Source organism: Mesoplodon densirostris, chromosome 15 (assembly GCF_025265405.1).
Source record: "Mesoplodon densirostris isolate mMesDen1 chromosome 15, mMesDen1 primary haplotype, whole genome shotgun sequence".
In the NCBI taxonomy this organism is placed as follows: Eukaryota; Metazoa; Chordata; class Mammalia; order Artiodactyla; family Ziphiidae; genus Mesoplodon; species Mesoplodon densirostris.
The window spans coordinates 26867974-26888814 of NC_082675.1; the positions used below are offsets into that span (position 1 = coordinate 26867974).

A 20841-nucleotide genomic window follows, 5' to 3' on the forward strand; every position below is an offset into this window, starting at 1 on the left:
CCCAGGGGAGGTGGTACACTGCCCCCTCCAATAGTAAGAAGATGGGTGTTGCTGTCCATCTAATCATCCACAATCTTACAATGCCTGTGGCTGCCACAGAATCAGCCATGCTGCTCGGAAGACAAGGTGCCACCTGGGAGCAGGGGCATCACACACTGGATGCAGCAGCCGACGGAATGCACGCACCCTTGCTGATCTGAATGTGCGGGCCGGCAGGGGCCAGGGCCACCTGAATCCTGGTGCTGGAAGAGGACCTGCCATCTACAGCCAGGGCGCCCCAGAGACTGCCGACAGCACAGGAGACGCCAGAAGAGCCTCGGCTGTGCGAGCCCTGGGTACTCACGAGTTTCAGCTGCGGCTGGGCGTACAGCATCTGTCCGGGGAGGGCCGGAGCCTGCGACACCAAAGGCTGCGTCTGTGACTGAGGCGGGAGCTGCGATGGCTGGTTCTGGGCCACCGGCGGCTGGGGCTGCGGTGGTGGCTGGTGGTGCTGCGGGTGATGCAGCTGCTGCAGCTGCTGGGGCAGAGCCTGTGAGGGGGGAGGCTGTGGCTGCTGCATTGGGGGCTGCTGTATTGGCGGCTGGGCCTGCAAAGCCTGCTGCTGCTGCTGCTGTTGCTGTTGCTGCAGCTGCAGCTGTGCCATCCGTTGTAGTTGCTGCTGCTGCTGCTGCTGCATCTGGGGTGGAACAAGCAGCACCCATCACCTTTCCGGCCTTGGAATCCTGCGCTGGTAAGTCTGCCCAGGATGCTCTCCCGGGAGGCAGAGGGACACCGAGGGCCACCGAGGGCAACAAGCGTGCACCTGTGCCCTGGCCACCAGACGCTGGCCCATCTCTAGGCCTGAGAGGACAAAGGAAGGGTCCAGGGAAGGGTCTGGAGGGCTTGGTAAGGGGTCACATATAGGCGCAGCACCAGAGAAGCTGGGCAAGGTTCAGCTGACTGCAGATCTCCAAAGCCTCTCCAGGGATGCTTGTTTGGTCCCTAGAGTGGTCACAGGACCAGGCTCAGGATGAGGAGGAAAAGCGGGTCTGGGGCTTCCCTGGTGGCGCAGTGGTTGAGAGTCTGCCTGCCAATGCAGGGGACATGGGTTCGTGCCCCGGTCTGGGAAAATCCCACATGCTGTGGAGTGGCTGGGCCTGTGAGCCATGGCCGCTGAGCCTGCGCATCTGGAGCCTGTGCTCCACAGCGGGAGAGGCCACAACAGTGAGAGGCCCGCGTACCACAAAAAAAAAAAAAAAAAAAAAAAATGCGGGGCTGAAGATTCACTGTCAGCCCTGGGAGAGGGGCCTCCAAGATCCAGGAGGGGCCTCGGGAAAAGGAGGCATAAGCCAAGGCCTGGAGCAGGTGGGAAAGAGCAGGGGGCCCTTCAGGGCTTCCCTCCCTCAACCCACAACAGGCGTGACAAAAGACGCTTAACCCATCAGGGCATTGACTGCAGAGCATGCGCGTGAGAAAAGGTATTCTTGTAAGCAGGGCTCCTAATGTGACATGGCCACCCCTGTGGGACACTAGGCAGGGCTCGATTAGCGCCACGTCCAAACACCGGAACACTCAGGGACGGGTCAGGAGGCCTGCGTGTGCTCAGAGGACGCACACCCATGGGGAGGTCCAGGCCGTGCTACGAGTGGAGGGTAGCCTCACTCTGGCCTGGGCAGACTCTCACATGAACTGCCTGCACCAGGAGCCACCTGATCCATCCCCCGGCACACAGTAGGCCCACTTCTTCTCGTCCCAGGCTTGGGAGCCCTGGAGAAGGCCAGGGTCCAGAACAATGGCATCTAGTACCTGCTGCTGGTTCTGATGATGCAACTTGATCAGATGCTGCTGCTGCTGCTGCTGCTGGAGCTGCTGCTGCTGCACCACGGCCTGAAACTGCTGCTGCATGGCACTCTGCTGCACCTGGAACTGCTGCTGCTGCTGCTGCTGCTGCAGCGCCGCCTGCTGCTGTGCCTGGAACTGCTGCTGCTGCTGCTGCAGCGCCACCTGCTGGAGCTGCAGCTGGGCTGGGGACAGACGGGTCGGGGAACTCGCACTGGGTGCAGCGGGGAAGGCGCCGCCCCCGCCAGTGCGGGAGGGACAGGGGTGATGATGACTGGACAGAACTTACTATAGAGTGAATCACGGTAGTAATGAACAGGAAAGAACAGGCCAGCCAAGAGGCCTGGAACCCAGCAACTAGTGATCTGCTTCCCGTCTCGACGGAACCACCTGCTCTGGACACTTTGTATCAACAGAATCTCACAACTGGGATCTTTTGTGACTGGCTCCTTCCCCTCAGCATCCCGTTTACAAGGTTCACCCACACTGTGACACGGATCAGTATTCCCTTTCTTTTTGTTGCCATATAATACTCCACTATATAGATTTCCCACATTTTGTGTTGTCCATCAGCTGATGGACATCTGGGTTGTTTCCACTTTTTGGTAGTTATAAATAATGCTGATACAAACAATCATTCAGGGACTTCCCTGGTGGTCCAGTGGTTAAGACTCCATGCTTCCACTGCAGGGGGCATGGGTTCGATCCGGGCTCGGGGAAATAAGATGCCACAGGCCGCGCAGCGTGGCCAAAAAATTAAAAACAAATAAATAAAAATTAACAATCATTCACAAGATTTTCAGTGATCCGGTCTCTTCGGGTGATGAAAATGTCTTAAAATTGATGCTGTGGGTGCACTGAGCACCCCTGCACAGTACACTTTCAGTGGGTGAATATGGGTACAAACTATATTTCAATAAAGATGAAAAGGAGGAACACAGAGACACTTTGTACACTTTGCCCAGTTTTCCCCAATAGTAGCACTTTGTATAATGCCATAACACAATCAGAATGTGTGCCCATTTGCCTGAGTGTGTAAATTCTATACAATTTTCTCACCTGGCAAGATTCAGCCACCATGGAGGTCAAGACCTGGCACAGTTCCAACACCACAGGAGCCCTTATGGTGCCACGCCTCAGCAGGAACTAAGGTGACCTCCATTTCTAATGACTCTGCCATTTTTAAACCACACAGAAGGACTAGCTCTCTCCTTCAGCACAATTTCTGAAGAGCGTCAGGGTGGGGAGTACATCCATGCAGGACCCATTGTGAGCACATTTCCCACCCACAGGCTTAGACGAAGCTGCTCACTACATCCTTCAACTCCTCTCTAAATTCATTATTTTTGTCTGGTAACTATCAGTAACTGGGAGGGGAAATTGCCCAACACAACTTTTATTTTCAAGTCTTTTTGCATCTTCTATTTCAGGTGTGTTTCCTGTAAGGATTAAAGAGTTGTACCCTCTCTTTACGTTTCCATTCAGTCTCAGCAGGAAAGCCTATCCCTCCACATTTACTGTGATTACTTACAGTTTTCAACTTATTTGTATCTGTCTTTCCCCTTCTAAGTTTCTCTTGCTCTTTTTTTTTTTTTTGAGCTTTACTGAGGTATAATGGACATTTTTTTCTCCTCTTCTGAATTCTATCTTGTTGGAAGACTGGGTTGATTTTTGTTCGTTTGGATTTTTGTTTGTTGTTTCTGTCTCATTCCATTTTTTCCTATGGATTTGGAATTTACAAACTATTTCTACTGTTTTAGCAACGACTTTTACAATTTTATCATGCATATTTAATTTAACAAAGTATAAAGTTTATCCACATTTAAACCTCCTTCCCAAATATGAGGACCTTAGAATCCTCTCTAAACACTTTTTAAAGTAGGTTTTACATGCACACGATAGACCTGATATCCTTGATATTCGCCCTTCCTGACTCCATTTGGTTTGGTCCCTGTTTATCTTCTTATGCCCACACAGCAGACTTATATTAAGTGGCAGGATAGAATAAAGGCCAGGGGTACATCCTCGGACCCAGACACCTGGACTCAAATCCCAGCTCTGTCACTGCTCTGTGCCTCAGTTTCCTCAGCTATACTACATACCCCTACATTGGACTCAGAATTAAATAATCTATTACAGACTCAAAACAGTGCTTGGAACGTGTAGAGGGTAGCTCTAAGGACTATTTTACAGAGGTCATTTCTGTTTACACCAAGGATTCCCAGCCTTGCCCCTCCTGACACCTTGGGCCAGACAACGCCATGCTGTGGGGACTGCCCTGTACACGGAAGATGCTCAGCAGCATCTCTGGCCTCTGCCCACCGCAGGCCCCCTGCAGCAGCACCCCCGCCACCAGCTGTAACAGCCAAACTGTCTCCACGTATTGCCAAACACCCACCAGGGTACAAAATCGCTGAGAATCACTAGCTTAGATTTGTGCATGTTTATGCCCTTATATGGAAAATGTTTCTTCTCCCATTTACACCTGGCATCTTGGGAAGGATGGTCTGAGAGGTAAGAGGAAATGGTGAGGGGAAAAAAAAGTATGCCCTTAAAAACTTTTAGTGAAGGTCTCCTCGGCTTTGTTGGCAGCTCTGTGCTCAGGGCTCTAACAACCTCTACTGTCTTCTTGACTCCATCACCGAGTCTGCTGAGTCTGCTTCTCGCTCCTTGACAGAAATGGCTGTTTCTGAGATAGTCTTCTGGCCTTTGGTGTCCTGCTGTTTCACAACAGTTTGGGGCATGGATGCCTTATTTAACCTGTGTGGTTCACTGGGCTTTCATCAGCCATTGTCTCCTCACACCCTCTGTGCTTCCATCTGCACTTAGATGCCCGTCAGACTTCCTGATTTCATCCTCCACGTTTCTCACCCTCCTGTTCCTGAGGCCTCTTCTCTAGGTTACATTCTAGGTAACGTCTTCAAATGTAGCTTCTAGTTCAAACTCCTTCTAATCTGTTTATTCAGCCACACTTTCCTCTTTCAATGACTTTACTTCTCATCTCTACAAGTTCTACTTGGTTACTTTTCAAATCTGTTTGGTCACTCCTGATACAGTATCCAGTGTTCATTCATTTGGAAGTCCAACCTTTATTTTTTTAAGCACCCCAAGGCCATATCTAACAATGGCTATGTCCTGGGGCGTCTCCACATCTGGTGATTGTTTCTGCTCCTCCTTGAGGTGTGTCTGCTTCCTTCCATGCCTGCTGATTTTGTGTGCTCAATGACTGACCCTGATCTGCAATTCTCACAGGCCTAAACTGGGAGCACCCTCCTCCAATCCGCCCCAGGCTCTGGTGGAGCTGGGGGATGCCAAGGGCCCTGGCACAAATCCTGGACGGAGGGATCCCAGGATTGCTTTCCCCCACCTTGCAGCGTGCCAAGGCATAGCAGGGCAAAGAGCTGCCCCTACCTTCTGCCAGCCCAACAATCCAAAATACAGTCTACACAGAAGGAGAGAGGGCTCCTCAGCAACAGCCAGAAATACGGCTTATTTTTAAAGTAGGTTCTACATGCACATGATATAAAATTCATCAAGGAAACAAAAAAGTATAGAGTTTAAAAGTATCCTGTACCTCAGCCCCAGCCTTATCCACAGTCAGCAGTGTGTGTTTCCTGTGACTAACCCAGGTCACCTGGAGATGCACAGCACGCTCTGGGCTGCCCTTTGCGAGTCCTCTGACCCAGGACCTACACTCTGGGGGCGTGGAACTAAGGTCGAAGCAGCCTTCATCACACAGTAGCGTTTGGAGGTGTCAGAAAAGGGTAGCAACTACCCATCAGCACTACACTTATTTCAGGGAGACCAGGCCACCAGAGGTCACAGGCAGGGAGGGTGGGTCTGTGTAGAGGCAGCAGCAGGACATGAGAGTAGAGACCACTTCAACTTCCCCTGGTGCCACACAGGAAACCAAGCCCCTCGGAAGCTGAAGACAGGATGTGGGCCAAGGTTGGACTAGGGAGGGTGCAGACAGCCCACCAAAGCTTTGCTACTGAACTGACAGTCTCAGGAGTCAGACTGCAAAACATTCTAAACTCATACAGCTTAAAACTATTTTTTATTATAAAATCTAAGTTTGTGATAAAAAGAAATTCAACCAGCGCACCCGAGTATAACATGAAAAGGAGCCAGAGCATCCTTCTGAAAGCTGCCCTGCCTGCGCGCGCGCGCGCGCGCGTGTGTGTGTGTGTGTGTGAGAGAGAGAGAGAGAGAGAGAGAGAGAGAGACAGGTGTGCTGACAAGAGGGGACCCGGAAGCTCGAGATGAAGAACCAACCACTGAGCCAAGCGTCAGACGGCAAGACGTCAGTAAGGAAGAGAAATGAAGCTCTGGGAGGAAGGGGGTGTCTGGGGGCAGAAGGTGCCAGTGCAGGAGCGGGTGGGAATGAGGATGCATGTGGCCTCTGAGAAGGGCAAGGCGACCTGGACACAGGGAACCCAACAAAGAACAGGGTGCTCAAGGCCACGGCTGCCCTCGTCACAGGGTTCCTGAGAGGGACACGAGACAGAATACATGGGAACACCACAACATGTACACAAGCATTCACAGCAACTTTAGTTTAACAGCCCAAACTGAAACAACCCGTATGTCCTTCAAGGGTGAGTGGATACGTGAACTGTGCGTGGCCCAGCCAGTCCAGGGAATATTACTCAGCAGCGAACAGGAAGGAATTACCAACACCACCTGGAGGCTCCCAAGGGCGTTAGGCCGAGTGAAAAAAAGCCAGTCTCAACAAGTCAAATATTGCATGATTCTATTTATGTAACATTCGTAAAATGACACAATTACCAAGGCGGAGAACAGATCAGCAGCTGCCAGGCTTTGGGTTGGAGGGAGGGTGTGATTATTAGGAGGCACCAGCACAGCCTGTTGGTGGTGACGATTCCACGTGCTGACTCCATTCCACACGTGATAAGACCTCACAGAACCACACACATGCACGCGCATGCGCAAGAGTGCATGCAAAGACTGGTCACATGTGAATAAAGTCTGCCTGAGTTGACAGCACTGTCGTGGTTTTGGTGATGCACTAGGATGTTTTCGCTGGGGAGGCTGGGGGAAGGGCACATGGGAGCTCTGTGCTATTCTGCAACTTCCTGTGACTCTTCAACTATTTCAAAAATAAAAAGTTACATAGGGGAAAAAAGTACTGAAGCACTTAGCAGTACTAGATAAAAGTCTACAAGCATAAATGTCCATCAAGAGGGTCCTGGGGGACTCCCTGGTGATACAGTAGTTAGGAATCCACCTGCCAATGCAGGGGACATGGGTTTGAGCCCCGGTCTGGGAAGATCCCACATGCCGCGGAGCAACTAGGCCCGTGCGCCACAACTACTGAGCCTACGCTCTAGAGCCCGCGCGCCACAACCGCTGAGCCCACGTGCCACAACTACTGAAGCCCACGCGCCTAGAGCCCATGCTCCGCAACAAGAGAAGCCACCGCAGTGAGAAGCCCGCACACCGCAACAAAGAGTAGCCTCCGCTCGCCACAACTGGAGAAAGCCTGTGCACAGCAACGAAGACCCAACACACCCAAAAATAAATAAATAAATATTTTTAAAAAGAGGGTCCTGGGGCTTCCCTGGTGGCGCAGTGGTTGAGAGTCCGCCTGCCGAGGCAGGGGACACGGGTTCGTGCCCCGGTCCGGGAAGATCCCACATGCCGCGGAGCGGCTAGACCTGCAAGCCATGGCCGCTGAGCCTGCGCGTCCGGAGCCTGTGCTCCACAATGGGAGAGGCCACAACAGTGAGAGGCCTGCGTACCACAAAAAAAAAAAAAAAAGAAAGAAAAAAAGAGGGTCCTGGGACAGAGGCAGCCGGCGCTGCAACCCTGCTCCTGGCCCGAGCAGTTGTGTGGAGGGTTAGGCGCCTCCTTTGGGAGGGGAATCAGGATGTGAGCCACAGCCCGGGCGGCCTGGGGCCAGGGCAACCCTGGAAGGGACAGACGGGGCTTCGCGGCTGAGGACACCCTGAGACGGAGCTGTTTCTATCTTGACTACAAAGCACAGCCCCTGGGATGGAGTCCCAGGCCACCCCATCCTCCTCCAAGTCCTCCCTCAGCCTGGGCAAGAGGGCCTCGGTGTCCCTCGCCCTCTGGGAGGCAGAGCAGGCTGGAGCTTCCCCAGCTCCTCTCGCCCCCTCACCACCCCCACCCCAGGCTGGGAAGAGAACGCGCCGCCTGTGGAGAGCACGGCAGGTTCTCTGAGAAGCGTGGTACTCACTCTGCGGAGCGGCCGTGGACACGACAGCCATGCCATGGGGGGCCATCCCTGAGGTGCCAGGAGGTGGCTGCCCCGAGAGTGGCATCGGCTGCCCCATGGCCCCCAGGCCGCCCATCCCGCCCAGGGGCTGGCCGGGGCCCCGAGCAGGTAAGCCAATGCCGGCTGCTCCCGCGGCGGGCCCGCCAGTCAGGCTCTGCAGTGCATTCATAGGGTCTGCGGGGCACAGGGTGCAGCGTCTCAGGGCAGTGTCCGCCAAACCAGGCCAGGCTCTGTGGGCCATGAGGCCTTCCCGGGCACACGCTTCCTCCCACCTCCAGGCTCAACACCCTCAGAGTCCCAAATGGTGAGCGGCCGGAGTCCCGGGAGTCCCCCAAGCCCCGGCCCAGCTGCCTGCCACACCCCAGGGGCTGGGACACCTCCTGGGAAGGGAACACAGCCCACACCCTAGCCTAGCCTATGCCAGGTCCTGACAGACTCCAAGGGACGAGCAAGCCCTTGGTGGCAGGCAGTGGCCCCACCCCTCCTGGCCATAGGCCCCTCCTGCTGGGTGAGACACAGCTGGGAATCCAGAGAAAACGAGGGTCAAGGGCTCTTCACAGTAAGCCGAGCCTGGGGCCAGAGAAGAGGGGGCAGGAGTAGATCTCCCAGGGAGGTTACAAGTCCCCTTGTGCACCAGAAGCCCATCTCTGCTAAGTCTGGGCAGGACCCCACTGAGGAGCAGTTCTCAGGAAAGACCCCTGAGAACAAGGGTGTGTGGGAGGGGTCCGCAGATGCTCGCCAGCTGAGTGAGTAATGCCAGGGCCTGGGGCAGGAGCCAGAGGCTCTTGTTGTAACAGCAAAGAGCCACCTGCAGGCAGGTGCAGCCTGGCTGGCTCACCCTGCCACAGAACCGAGTGAACACACACATTCTCCTGGCCAAGCACTCTTGATACCCACCCCCCCACACACACCCCGGCCCTGGCTGGCCAAGAATCGCTGCACAAGCCAAGAGACCCCAGGCAGGTGCAGCCAGCTCGGCCAAGGCAAGCCTGGGCATGTGGCATGTGCCGCCGACAGTAAGACAAACAGCCCGCCAGGGTGGCTCCCCGCCCGGCAGTCGGAGTTTAGTTGGCTACTGGGATCTGCTAAACCCCTTCACTGGCAGCTCACTCAGTGAGACCTAGGCTAAATCAACAGGGTTCCCATGAAATAAAACCTTGAAATTAAAAAATAAAAAAGAATGATAATTCTTAACTTACAAAGAAACTTTGTAACTTAAGAAAGTGAATTCATAGTTATTCTCTAAATACTACAGATTATTATACTGAGCATAGTATTATACCATACTAGTTCTCTCCCAGAGAGCTCAAAATTTTAGATAATATTCAATAATCGTGTGAGTTTTCATCATCTTTTTTGCGGGAGGAATGGGATGGGGTGGTATCGTCCGACTCCACAGTCACCAGGAGGAGGGTGCCTGGTGGGCCGGGAGCTGGCAGTTCTCAGGAACCCGAGGTCGTCTCTCCGGAAACTTCCTCCTCCAGTAACAGCTTAACCCCAGGCACATGCAGCACCCACCATCCCACTCCTGCTACTCCGCAGTCAAGGTTGGGAAAAACTTTAATTCCAAAAGGAGAAACTCTTACCACTGACAGAAGCTTGTGATTTCTTGTTATCTATATATAAAGAAAAAAAAAAAGAAGAAACCAAAGTAAACAAAGTTTTTATGTAACCATATATTTCCACACTAAGTCAGTGCTGAAGGCATTCGCCCAGAGGTCATTTGCTAACACTGAGCTGACCCTGCCTAGAAACTAGACAAAACATACCTCAGAGTTTCAGAGTGTGTGTCTGTGTGTGTGTGTGTGTGTGTGTGTGTGTGTGTGAGAACATGTGTGAATACATGTATGTGTCCCACCCCCGGCAGCATTGACACACAAGGAGGCCTGGAGCAAGAGGGTGCAGAACCACTCCACAGTCAACCTGGGCCCTGGAGAACAGCCCCCAGGTGGAGGCTGATGCTGGGTCTCCTCTAGTTCCTTCCTTCCCAGGCCGGGGCTCTTAGTACAGGCCCCGAGCCACAAACAAGAGTGCTTCAGGGATCTACAGTGGGCCCACAACACCTCCATTTTCAGCCCACTCTGGTGAGGGAGGCAGCATCCCCATTTTCTGGATGAGGAAACTGAGTCTGTCCAAGGCTGGTTAGAGGCCGGATCCAGCCAGCCCCAGGGTGGGCGGGGAACTGCCACAACAGTTCCACCCTCTGCTGGGGGTGAGGTAGCTGTGGGCGCCCCCTCCAAAGGGCTGTGTGCACTGCCGTGCCAGGGCCAGCTCCCAAATGGACCAGCCAGCCCGAAAGGCTGAGCCCTTGCCAGTACAGACGGGGTCGTGGCCAGGCTGCTCATGCCCCAGGCTTCTAGTGGCGGCTCCTCTTGTTCCAAACACCATGGGACCTTCCCAAACACAGCAAAGAAAGTGAAATCAAGTGAGGTTCATCTTGCTGGCCAGTCTGGTAAAAAGTTAGTGTGGAAAGAAGCAATGGCCCTGAAAGGACTCTGGGGTCCCCAAGGTTTCCCTCTGAGATGAGTGACGCTGACGCCACAGGTGTCTCGACAGCCACAGGGAGCAGCCGTCCCGTGGACAGGCTGCGTGGGAGGAACCTGCCTCCTGTGGTCACACCACTGCAGGCCGGCAGGAGGCGCTGTGGCTGTAACCACCACCACCACCCCCCAGCGGCCCTGAGCGGCCCTGACCCGAAGAGGACCTGGGATGCTGTGGGGCTGGGCCCTCACCAGGGCAGGGAGTACAGGGTGGCGCTGAGAAAGCTGGCCCCAGAAGCTTCCAGCCTGACAGGAACACAGTTAGGTCCAGCCTCCACGGGTCAAAAAAACCAGGGATCAGGGAAGGAAGTGTCTATTCCAGGGTGGACTCTGCTTATTCAGGAACTGCCTAGAGATCAAAGCAGCAGTCTTTCAAAAAGGGAGATTAAGCAGACAAGCAAAAAGAGCAGTCCAGCCCAGACCACTTGGACACTAACATCTCCATTAGGCCACAATCAGCACGTTTCAGGCTGAGGCTCTGGGAGGATGGGAAACATGGAATCAAATGCGAAGCCATGAAGAACTTCCCGGAAAGCAGGCGCTGTCCACAGACATCCTGCCTCAGGCACTGGGGCCGAGACTGGCCGGCCTCTCGTGGCGACCACAACCACCCAGAGATGTGATGTTTTACTTACGGATGTCTCGAAAATGGATAATGAGCCTGGCCACGAGAGAAAGGTATTCATCCTAAAAGTAAAAACAGGAAGCAGTTTAATCCCAGAAGCAGAAGTGAGGCCGAGTGACGCCCCTTCCCGCCCTGGCCCTGCTGTGCTCCTCCTGAAGGCAGGGATGGTAGCCATCCCCGTCTGTCTGTCTGTCTTCGTCTGGCTTGGCTCGGCCTCCTCTGGAATCCATCCTTCTGGGAAAGGCCAGCAGAGCTCGGCTACCACAGAACAACAAAAGGCACACAGAAACAGAAAACCAAGAAGGTACCAAGACACTAGAAGACGCTGCTCCCCCGCCCTGCTATAAACCCTGGCGAGGGCCACGGGGGGCTCAGACACCCGTCTTTCTGCAGAGGGGCTGGCCCAGGGTCACAGGGCATCTCAGAAGTAGACACAGGAGGGCCGCTTTTGTCTTCGCTCCATTTGTACCAAAGTACTTTCGCTTTTCACACCGGCCTGTTGCTTTTCCACTGCTGACGTCATATTTGCATGCAAATCTGGCTGGGCGCCCTGGCTGTGCTTTCCGCAGCTCCCGCTGATCTGAATTCACTGCACCGCCCAGGGAGAGGGCACAGTGCCGCTCAAGGAAGCAGGTGAAGGCCACTGCTCAGGGCCCTCTTGGTTCTCGCTGTGTTTCTGGAACCTCCCAGCAGGGCCTGCCTTCCACCATTTGTCCTCTTTGTAACCAAGGACACTCACTCCAGGGGTTCCGGGGAAATCACTACTGTGAGTTTGTCTTGGGGTCAAAGAAGGGATGTTCGTAACTAAAATCTTATTTCAGAGAACCTGGACCATCCTTCTGGCAAGGCAGGCAGAAAGGGCAGAGCTTTCACCCCGCCTGCTCATTTGACCCCCGCCTAAGTCACCATGACACTGAGTCCACTCAACAGCAGCCAGAGGAGACGACCCTTGCAACCCAGGACCCACCAAAGGGGACAGCCCATAAGCCTGGGACAGACAGTGAACCTGCCGTCACAAGAACACCTCCAAGGGAAACACATGAAGGGGACCTCAGACGAATGTTAACAACATAAGCACACTTTGTAACCCCCATCAGCCCTCACTGATCTCAAACTTCACCCACCACTGTTTTCTCAGCCATGGAATCAGCAGAGGAAAATGTGGGGGAAAGGCCCAGGGAGGCCACGGGGCAGGTACCACAGGACAGGACACATGGGAGATGTGTTCAACACTCCCCCTCCCAATGCCCCCCACAAATTTCTGGGAGGAAAAGGATCCCGCAGATCACCTGACCAGGCTGGTCCTAGAAGGACAACAGGGTGGTGAGTGAGGTGCAAGGAAAGTGGGCTAAAGGAAGCTCTGAAATGAGGTGGCCAAGGACGGGGGGTTTGCCAGGTCAAGAGCTGACGTCTCAGTAAGGCCTTGGCCATCTTTTGGGTCGGAGAAATCTTAAAAGAATTTGTTGAGCTTTTTCTACTTCCATAAAAGGTGAAGCAAGAGGAAGCAGGTTTAAAAAGCAACCAGATCATTAGAAAGCCCACAAACAACAAATGCTGGAGAGTTTGGAGAAAAGGGAACTCTTCAACACTGTTAGTGGGAATGTAAACTGATGCAGCCACTATGGCAAACAGTATGGGGGTTCCTCAAAAAATTAAAACTAGAATTAACATATGATCCTGCAATCCCACTCTCGGGCATGTATCCAGAGAAAACTCTAATTGAAAAAGATACGTGCACCCCTACGTTCACATCAGCACTATTTACAATAGCCAAGACATGGAAGCACCTAAGTGTCCGCTGACAGATGAATGGATAAAGAGGATGTAGTATGTATATATACAATGGAATATTACTCAGTCATAAAAAAGAATGAAATAATGCCATTTGCAGCAACATGGATGGACCCAGAGATTGTTATACTAAGCGAAGTAAGTCAGACAAATACCATATGGTATTACTTATATGTGGAATCTAAAATATGATAAATGAACTTATCTATGAAACAGAAACAGACTCATGGACACAGAGTACAGAGTTGTGGCTGCCAGGGGTGGGGGGGTGCTAGGGGAGGGATGGATCGGGAGTTTGGGGTTAGCAGATGCAAACTATTATATATAGAATGGATAAACAACAAGGTATAGCACAGGGAACTATATTCAATATCCTGTGATAAACCATAATAGAAAATATACATATGTATAACTGAATCACTTTGCCGTACAGGAAAAAACACAACATTGTAAATCAACTATACTTCAGTTATAAAACAAAAACAAAAACAAAAACAAAACCAGCAACCAGATATTTACTCCGACACAAGATACAGGAGCCAGGTGGGCACAAGGCACCCATGGTCTGCGCCCACTGAGGCTGCCCACAGCCCGGTGCAGCAGAGGCTCTGGGGACCAGACCAGCATGAGGAGGCCTGAAGGGGACGGAGGGGGGCAGCAACCACCTGACAGGAGAAGCGGGCACAGGGAGTGGTCAGTCACACTGCCACCAAGGGGCGCTCCTGTGGGTAAACACATCACCCAGCACGTTGAGGGTAGAGCGCTTCAGACCTGCTGATCTGATCCCCCTCTGACTCTCCAGGGCGGCTGCCTTACTCTATGTCTAGACTGGCTTCCCCGGGCGTGAGAGTTCCCAGCCTCCATGCAGACAGAGAGGTTATGACCCCTCTTCTGCTCCAAGGCACCCCCGCTCCAGGACAGTTCCAGAAATGGGCCGAGGAGCATGTACCTCCCTTATCTTCACTCCACCTTTATCATCTCCCCCTCCTGACAGCAAAAATACAAGCATCCAGGCTGGGTACAGCCAGAGCACAGCAGTGACAGATCACACACTGCACTGACTCCGAGCCAGACACAGCTCTGAATGCTCTACAAATAATTAACACACTCAATTCTTCCAACTGCCCAGGGAGGCAGGTACTACTAGCGGGCTGGTTTGCAGGTGAGAAGACAGAAATGTGGGGAAAAAGCTGCCTGCAGTTTATACACTTTGTCTAACCTGTACAAGTCTTGCATGAGGGCCTGACAGCAAAGGTGGAGGACGAATCCCCTCACGGATGTGGAGGGAGCAGTAGGAAGGACACACATGCTCCAGGTAAGATGCCACAGGCCACACACTAGATGCTCTGTTATACCTTTTGTATAAGACTCGGGGAATCTGAACATGTATATTTGCTGTATATCTGCAAAAAGAAATGCTGCAGATCAACAATTAAATCCCCAGAGGTATCAGGAAGTGGCCTGGAAATGAAACTTCCCACCTTGTTATACAGCTTTCACATTGGAAGTATGTAATCTTTTACCAAATTGAAGACAAAGCCAAATCAAAAGGAAAAAGTACAGGGACTTCCCTGGTGGTAGAGTGGTTAAGAATCCGCCTGCCAATGCAGGGGACACGGGTTCGAGCCCTGGTCTGGGAAGATCCCACATGCCACGGAGCAACTAAGCCCATGCGCCACAACTACTGAGCCTGTACTCTACAGCCCGCGAGCCACAGCTACTGAAGCCTGCGCACCTAGAGCCCATGCTCCGCAATGAGAAGCCACCACAATGAGAAGCCTGCACGCCGCAACGAAGAGTAGCCCCTGCTCACCACAACTAGAGAAAGCCCGCGTGCAGCAACAAAGACCCAACGCAGCCAAAAATAAAAAAAAAAAAGTACAATTCCTAGAAATGCAAAACCAACCAAACAGATGAGCTGATATCAAGTTGGTGTCAGAATCATAGGGAAAAGAGTTCTTTTGACTGATCATTTTAAAAAACAAAAAGCAAACAAAACAAAAAAACCATATGTCCTTAGGGGAAGGGGTACATTTTAAGTACACACAGAGCTGTAAAGAAATCTTAAACTTCATTCCACATTTTGTTATTTGCTACTAATATCAGTGCTAATATTGGTCTGTTTATTCTGAAAGTATTTTACAGTAATTATGCCAATGACATTAGAAGCCAAGATATTCACAAAAGAGAACAGATACATGTTTAAAATAAAACCCTGTAATTGGAAATATCAGTGTGAAATTATGGGGTTTTGAGGTTGTTGTTTCAAAAACATATGACTCCTTAGCTCTTTTCACAAAAAAGCACAGAAGCCGTGAGCAGCCCCATGCCCACACTGCAAGACCCAAGTACCATTTCACCCTTGAAAAGGAACCAGGGCTCCTTAGAGCAAAGCTGATTCTGGGCCAAGATGCAAGCAAGCTACAAAAGACTAAGGCGTTGTGACAGGGCCCCCAAGGGGTCAGGAATGTGCCTGTGAGCAGCCATTGGGGATGCATCAAAATGAACAGCTGCAAGGCCTGAAACTCGCTTGATGCAGAGCCATGCTCACAACATCACTCACAGGAAGAGAAGCAGCTTCACCCCACCCCCAGGCCCCGGCACTTGCCCCTGGGTACCAAGGGCAGCAATTCCACAAGACAGTCAGTACTCCTGACGGTCCCGAACAGGCTGTGTTTCAAGCAACCAAGTACACTGGTGGATGAAAGAAAACCTTTCCTGGCAAGACAATTCCATCTAATAAATGTGGAAGAAAAGCCAGAATTCAGGACAAGTACCAGTTTGCAACGCCCAGTTAAATGATGGAATCATCAGCTGATAAGTGGATGGGAAACTTCACAAAAGAGTCAGACTGTCACTCTCCCAACTCCTGATCAACTGTGGCCTTGTGGGAAAATCAAGACACCCAGAAATATATACAATATATACAAATATGAGGCACCACCTCCAATGCCTTCTTGCTAACAAGACCCCTGCATACTGTGCTCTTTTGATCGAACACCTGGTTCACAAGAAATAAGGGGCAGGCAAGAGGGAGCCAGGCCACAGGGAATACTGTTGGTGGGAACACGCATGGTAAACACTGCTACTGAGGACTCAAAGGAAGAAAAGGAGCTGGTCAGAAAGCTCATGTCATCTTAGAGAATACAGATGTCATCAGAACAGAATGCTGGGGAAAAGGTGAATGTTAAAAGTGTTTCTGGTGAGGGCTCAGGGGAAAGAGGAACGTGTGATTGGAAACAAGAACACAGAGAACCCCTGTCATACAGTGCCCAGAAGTCTAGCTGAATCGTACCCTAGTTGAGAGGAAGGCAGACCTTGTAAGCAATGAACCTGGATATTTGGCTGAGTAGACTTCCAAACAAAGTGTGGAAGGTCTGGCCTGCTTTCTTCTTTCTTAAAAAAATTTATTTATTTATTTATTTTTGGCTGCGTTGGGTCTTCGTTGCTGCACACGGGCTTTCTCTAGTTGCGGCGAGCAGGGGCTACTCTTTGTTGTGGTGTGCGGGCTTCTCATTGCAGTGGCTTCTCTTTTTTGCAGAGCGCGGGCCCTAGAGCGCGCGGGCTTCAGTAGTTGTGGCACGTGGGCTCAGTAGTTGTGGCTCACGGGCTCTAGAGCACAGGCTCAGTAGTTGTGGCGCACGGGCTTAGTTGCTCCACGGCATGTGGGATCTTCCCGGACCAGGGCTCAAACCCGTGTCCCCTGCATTTGTAGGCGGATTCTTAACCACTGCGCCACCAGGGAGGTCCTGGCCTGCTTTCTTCTTGCTGCTTATAGTGAAATTGGGAGTAAAGAAAGAAACTGAGGGAAGAACCGTTAAGCATAAAGGAACCTGGACTTGGTTTCGGAAATTCCCAGGCTATTCAGATTACAAAGAAACACTAAAATTAGGAGATTCTCTGTAGGAATGTGTGCTCTGGAGAGAAGGCTGAGGGTGTGGTTGCACAGACTATGCTAGTGCCAAAGAGATCAGGCATGTGATGAATCCTCTCAGTCGTCTCACAGACGCCAGGAATAGGGATGAAATTACAGGGGTGAAACATTTGTGGGGAAACCTCCTGTCTAATGGCATGAATGTCACATATTCACGGTCTAGAGTGTCATACCAGCAGAAACACTGCCAGTTTAGACTAAAAGGGAGAGACTGGATGAAATTTTAAAAGGGTGTCAGACTCCCAAAGTCAACAGGCAGGAAACAGGTTGGTAAAACTACTGGCTGCAAACATGACCACCAGGGAGAGCCTTGGGCCAAGAGGCCAAAGCCATGAGCCCAGAGACTGTAGCCTCCAAGTCTGTGGGAATTTGTCCAGCAGCTACAGGAAACTAATACACTGCCTCTATGGATTGGCCTATTCTGGGCATTTTATACAAATGCATCATACAATACGTGCTCCCTTGTGACTATTTCACTACACTTATCGTGATGTTTTCAAGGTTCATCCGTGTTGTACCATGTATCAGTACTTCATTCCATTATACGGCCAGATAACAGTCCATTATACAGACACACCACATTTTCTTTATCCACTCATCAGCTGATAAACATTTGGGTGTTCCCACTTTCTGGCTATTATGAGTGATGCTATGAGTATTTCTGCGCAAGTTCTGTGCATATATGGTAACTCTGTTTAATTTCTGAGGAATCTCTACACTGTTTTCCACAGTGGCTGCTCCACTATACATTCCTTCCAGCAAGGTATGAGGTGATGAGGTGCCAATGTCTCACCAATACTTATCTTTTTTTTATTATAGCCATCATGAGTGTGACGTTGTATCTCACTGTGGTTTGGATTCGCCTTTCCCTAAGGACTGGTGATATTGAGCATTCTTTCATGTGCTTCTTGGCCATTTGTACTGGGTTGGCCAAAATAGTTCCTTTGTTTTTTGGGGTTTTTTTTTGCGGTACGCAGGCCTCTCACTGTTGTGGCTTCTCCCGTTGCGGAGCACAGGCTCCAGACGCACAGGCTCCAGACGCACAGGCTCAGCGGCCATGGCTCACGGGCCTAGCCGCTCCGCGGCATGTGGGATCTTCCCGGACCGGGGCACGAACCCTTGTCCCCTGCATTGGCAGGCGGACTCTCAACCACTGTGCCACCAGGGAAGCCCTCTGGTTTTTAAGTAAAAATAAAAACACATTTTTTACTTTCATCAAGAACTTTATTGAACAATGTATTCACCACTTTGTTCCACTACCTTCTGCCATTTTTCAGGCAACTTCATAATTCCATCTTCCCAAAACTTTTTATCTTTTTTTAAAAAAATTTTTTGGCTGCATTGGGTCTTCGTTGCTGCACGCGGGCTTTCTCTAGTTGCGGCAAGCGGGGGCTACTCTTTGTTGAGCAGGCCTCTCACTGCGGTGGCTTCTCTTGTTGCGGAGCACAGGCTCGAGGCACGTGGGCCTCAGCAGTTGCGGCAGGCAGGCTCAGTAGTTGCGGCAGGCAGGCTCTAGGGCACGCAGGCTCAGCAGTTTGGCTCACGGGCTCTAGAGTGCAGGCTCAGTAGTTGTGGCACATTCACTTAGTTGCTCTGCGGCATGTGGGATCTTCCCAGACCAGAGATCAAACCCATGTCCCCTGCACTGGCAGGAGGATTCTTAACCACTGCACCACCAGGGAAGTCTCTCAAAACTTTTTATCTTTTTGAGCAAAGAACTGTTCTAGGTGTCTTTTACAATCTTCCAGGGAAGTGAAATTTTTTCCATTAAGAGAATTTTGTAAAGACTGAAATAAATGTAAATCCAAAGGTGCAAATGTCTGGTGAATATGGCGGATGAATCAGAACTTCCCAGCCAAGGTGTAACAGTTTTTACCTGGTCATCAAAGAAACATGTGGTCTGGCATTATCCTGATGGAAGATTATGCATTTTCTGTTGACTAATTCTGGATGCTTTTCATTGAGTGCTGCTTTCAGTTGGTCTAATTGGGAGCAGTACTTGTTGGAATTAATCGTTTGGTTTTCCAGAAGTAGCTCATAATAGAGGACTCCCTTCCAATCCCACCATATACACAACATCACCTTCTTTGGATGAAGACTGGCCTTTGGTGTGGTTGGTAGTGGTTCATTTCGCTTGCCCCACTGACCTCTTCCATTCTACATTATTGTACAGTATCCACTTTTCATCCCGACGCAATTTGTTTTAAAAACAAAACGTTTGGGTTTCCCTGGTGGCGCAGTGGTTGAGAGTCCACCTGCCGATGCAGGGGACACGGGTTCATGCCCCGGTCCGGGGGGATCCCACGTGCCACGGAGCGGCTGGGTCCGTGAGCCATGGCCGCTGAGCTTGCGCGTCCGGAGCCTGTGCTCCACAGCCGGAAAGGCCACAGCAGTGAGAGGCCCGCGTACCGCAAGAAAAAAAACGTTTTCGCTACGTTTAAATGGAGAATCACATGTGGAAATATGGTCAAGAAGGTTTTTTTTGCTTAACTTATGTGGAACTGAAACATCAAAGCGATTAACATAACCAAGCTGATGCAAATGATTTTCCACGCTTGATTTGGATATTTTGAGTATGTCAGCTATCTCCTGCATGGTATAACATTGATTGTTCTCAATTAATGTCTCAGTTTGATCGCTATCAACTTCAACTGGTCTACCCGACCGTGGAGCATCGTCCAGCAGGAAAGCTCCAGCATGAAACTTCGCAAACTACTTTTGACACGTTTGATCAGTCACAGCACCTTCTCCATACACTGCACAAATCTTTTTTTGCATTTCAGTTGCATTTTTACCTTTCTTGAATAAAGCATAATAAAACAATTTTTTAAATGTTGTTTTTCTTCCATCTCAATATTAAAATGGCTACACAAAAATTCTCCAATTTTGTTAAGTTTTTTTTAAATGCACACTGATATGACAGCTGTCACAATACAATCTAACAAAATTGTTTTGAATGAAGTTAAAGACAACTAAGCGCTACTAGAGCCATCTTACGGGAAAAAAATGAACGAACTTTTTTAGCCAACCCAATATATCGTCTCTGGAGAAATGTCTATTCAAGTTCTTTGCCCATTTTTGAATTAGGTTGTTTGGTTTCTTTTGCTGTTGTTGTTGAGTTGCAGTTCTTTATATACTCTGATACCAGTCCCTCATCAGATATCATCAGATATTTGATTTGCAAATATTTTCTCCCATTCCACAGACTGTCTTTTTACTCTCTTGATGGTATCCTTTGATGCACAACAGTGTTTAATTTTGATGAAGTCAAATTAATCTAAGTTTTCTTTTGTTGCTTGTGCTTTTGGTGTCATACGTAAGAAACCATTTCCTAATCTGAGGTCACAAAGATTCATGCCTATATTTTCTTCTAAAAATTTTACAGTTTTAGGACTTCCCTGGTAGCGCAGTGGTTAAGAATCCACCTGCAAACGCAGGGGACACAGCTTCAAGCCCTGGTCCAGGAAGATCCCACATGCCATGGAGCAACTAAGCCCATGAGCCACAACTACTGAGCCTGTGCTCTAGAGCCTGCGAGCCACAACTACTGAGCCCACGTGCCTAGAGCACGTGCTCTGCAACGAGAAACCTCCACAATGAGAAGCCCGTGCACCCCAACGAACAGTAGCCCCCGCTCACCACAACTAGAGAAAGCCTGTGCACAGCAACGAAGACCCAATGCAGCCAAAAATAAATTAATAAAAAATAAAAAAATAAGTTTTACAGTTTCAGCTCTTAGGTCTTTGATCCATTTTGAATTAATGTTGGTATATGGTATGAGACTGGGGTCCCACCTCAATATCATACATGTGATAATCCAGCAGATGTCCTAGCATCATTTGTTCTTTTCCAAGATTGTTTTGGCTATGCTGGG

General features: G+C 50.6%; 1 protein-coding gene across 3 annotated transcripts in view; it reads right to left on the reverse strand.

Annotated features, from left to right (window-relative positions):
• Window positions 1–20841, reverse strand: part of MED15 (mediator complex subunit 15) — a 61928-nt gene that overhangs the window by 10369 nt on the left and 30718 nt on the right. For 2 of the 3 annotated variants that reach the window (XM_060118075.1, XM_060118076.1), the window contains exons 3-7: window positions 11253–11304; window positions 9664–9693; window positions 8039–8251; window positions 1786–2003; window positions 344–676 (exon numbers count right to left, since the gene is read on the reverse strand). In XM_060118075.1, coding sequence (XP_059974058.1) covers window positions 344–676; window positions 1786–2003; window positions 8039–8251; window positions 9664–9693; window positions 11253–11304 — 846 coding nt within the window. The remainder of the gene's footprint in view (window positions 1–343; window positions 677–1785; window positions 2004–8038; window positions 8252–9663; window positions 9694–11252; window positions 11305–20841) is intronic. The other variant, XM_060118077.1, reaches the window with a different exon arrangement.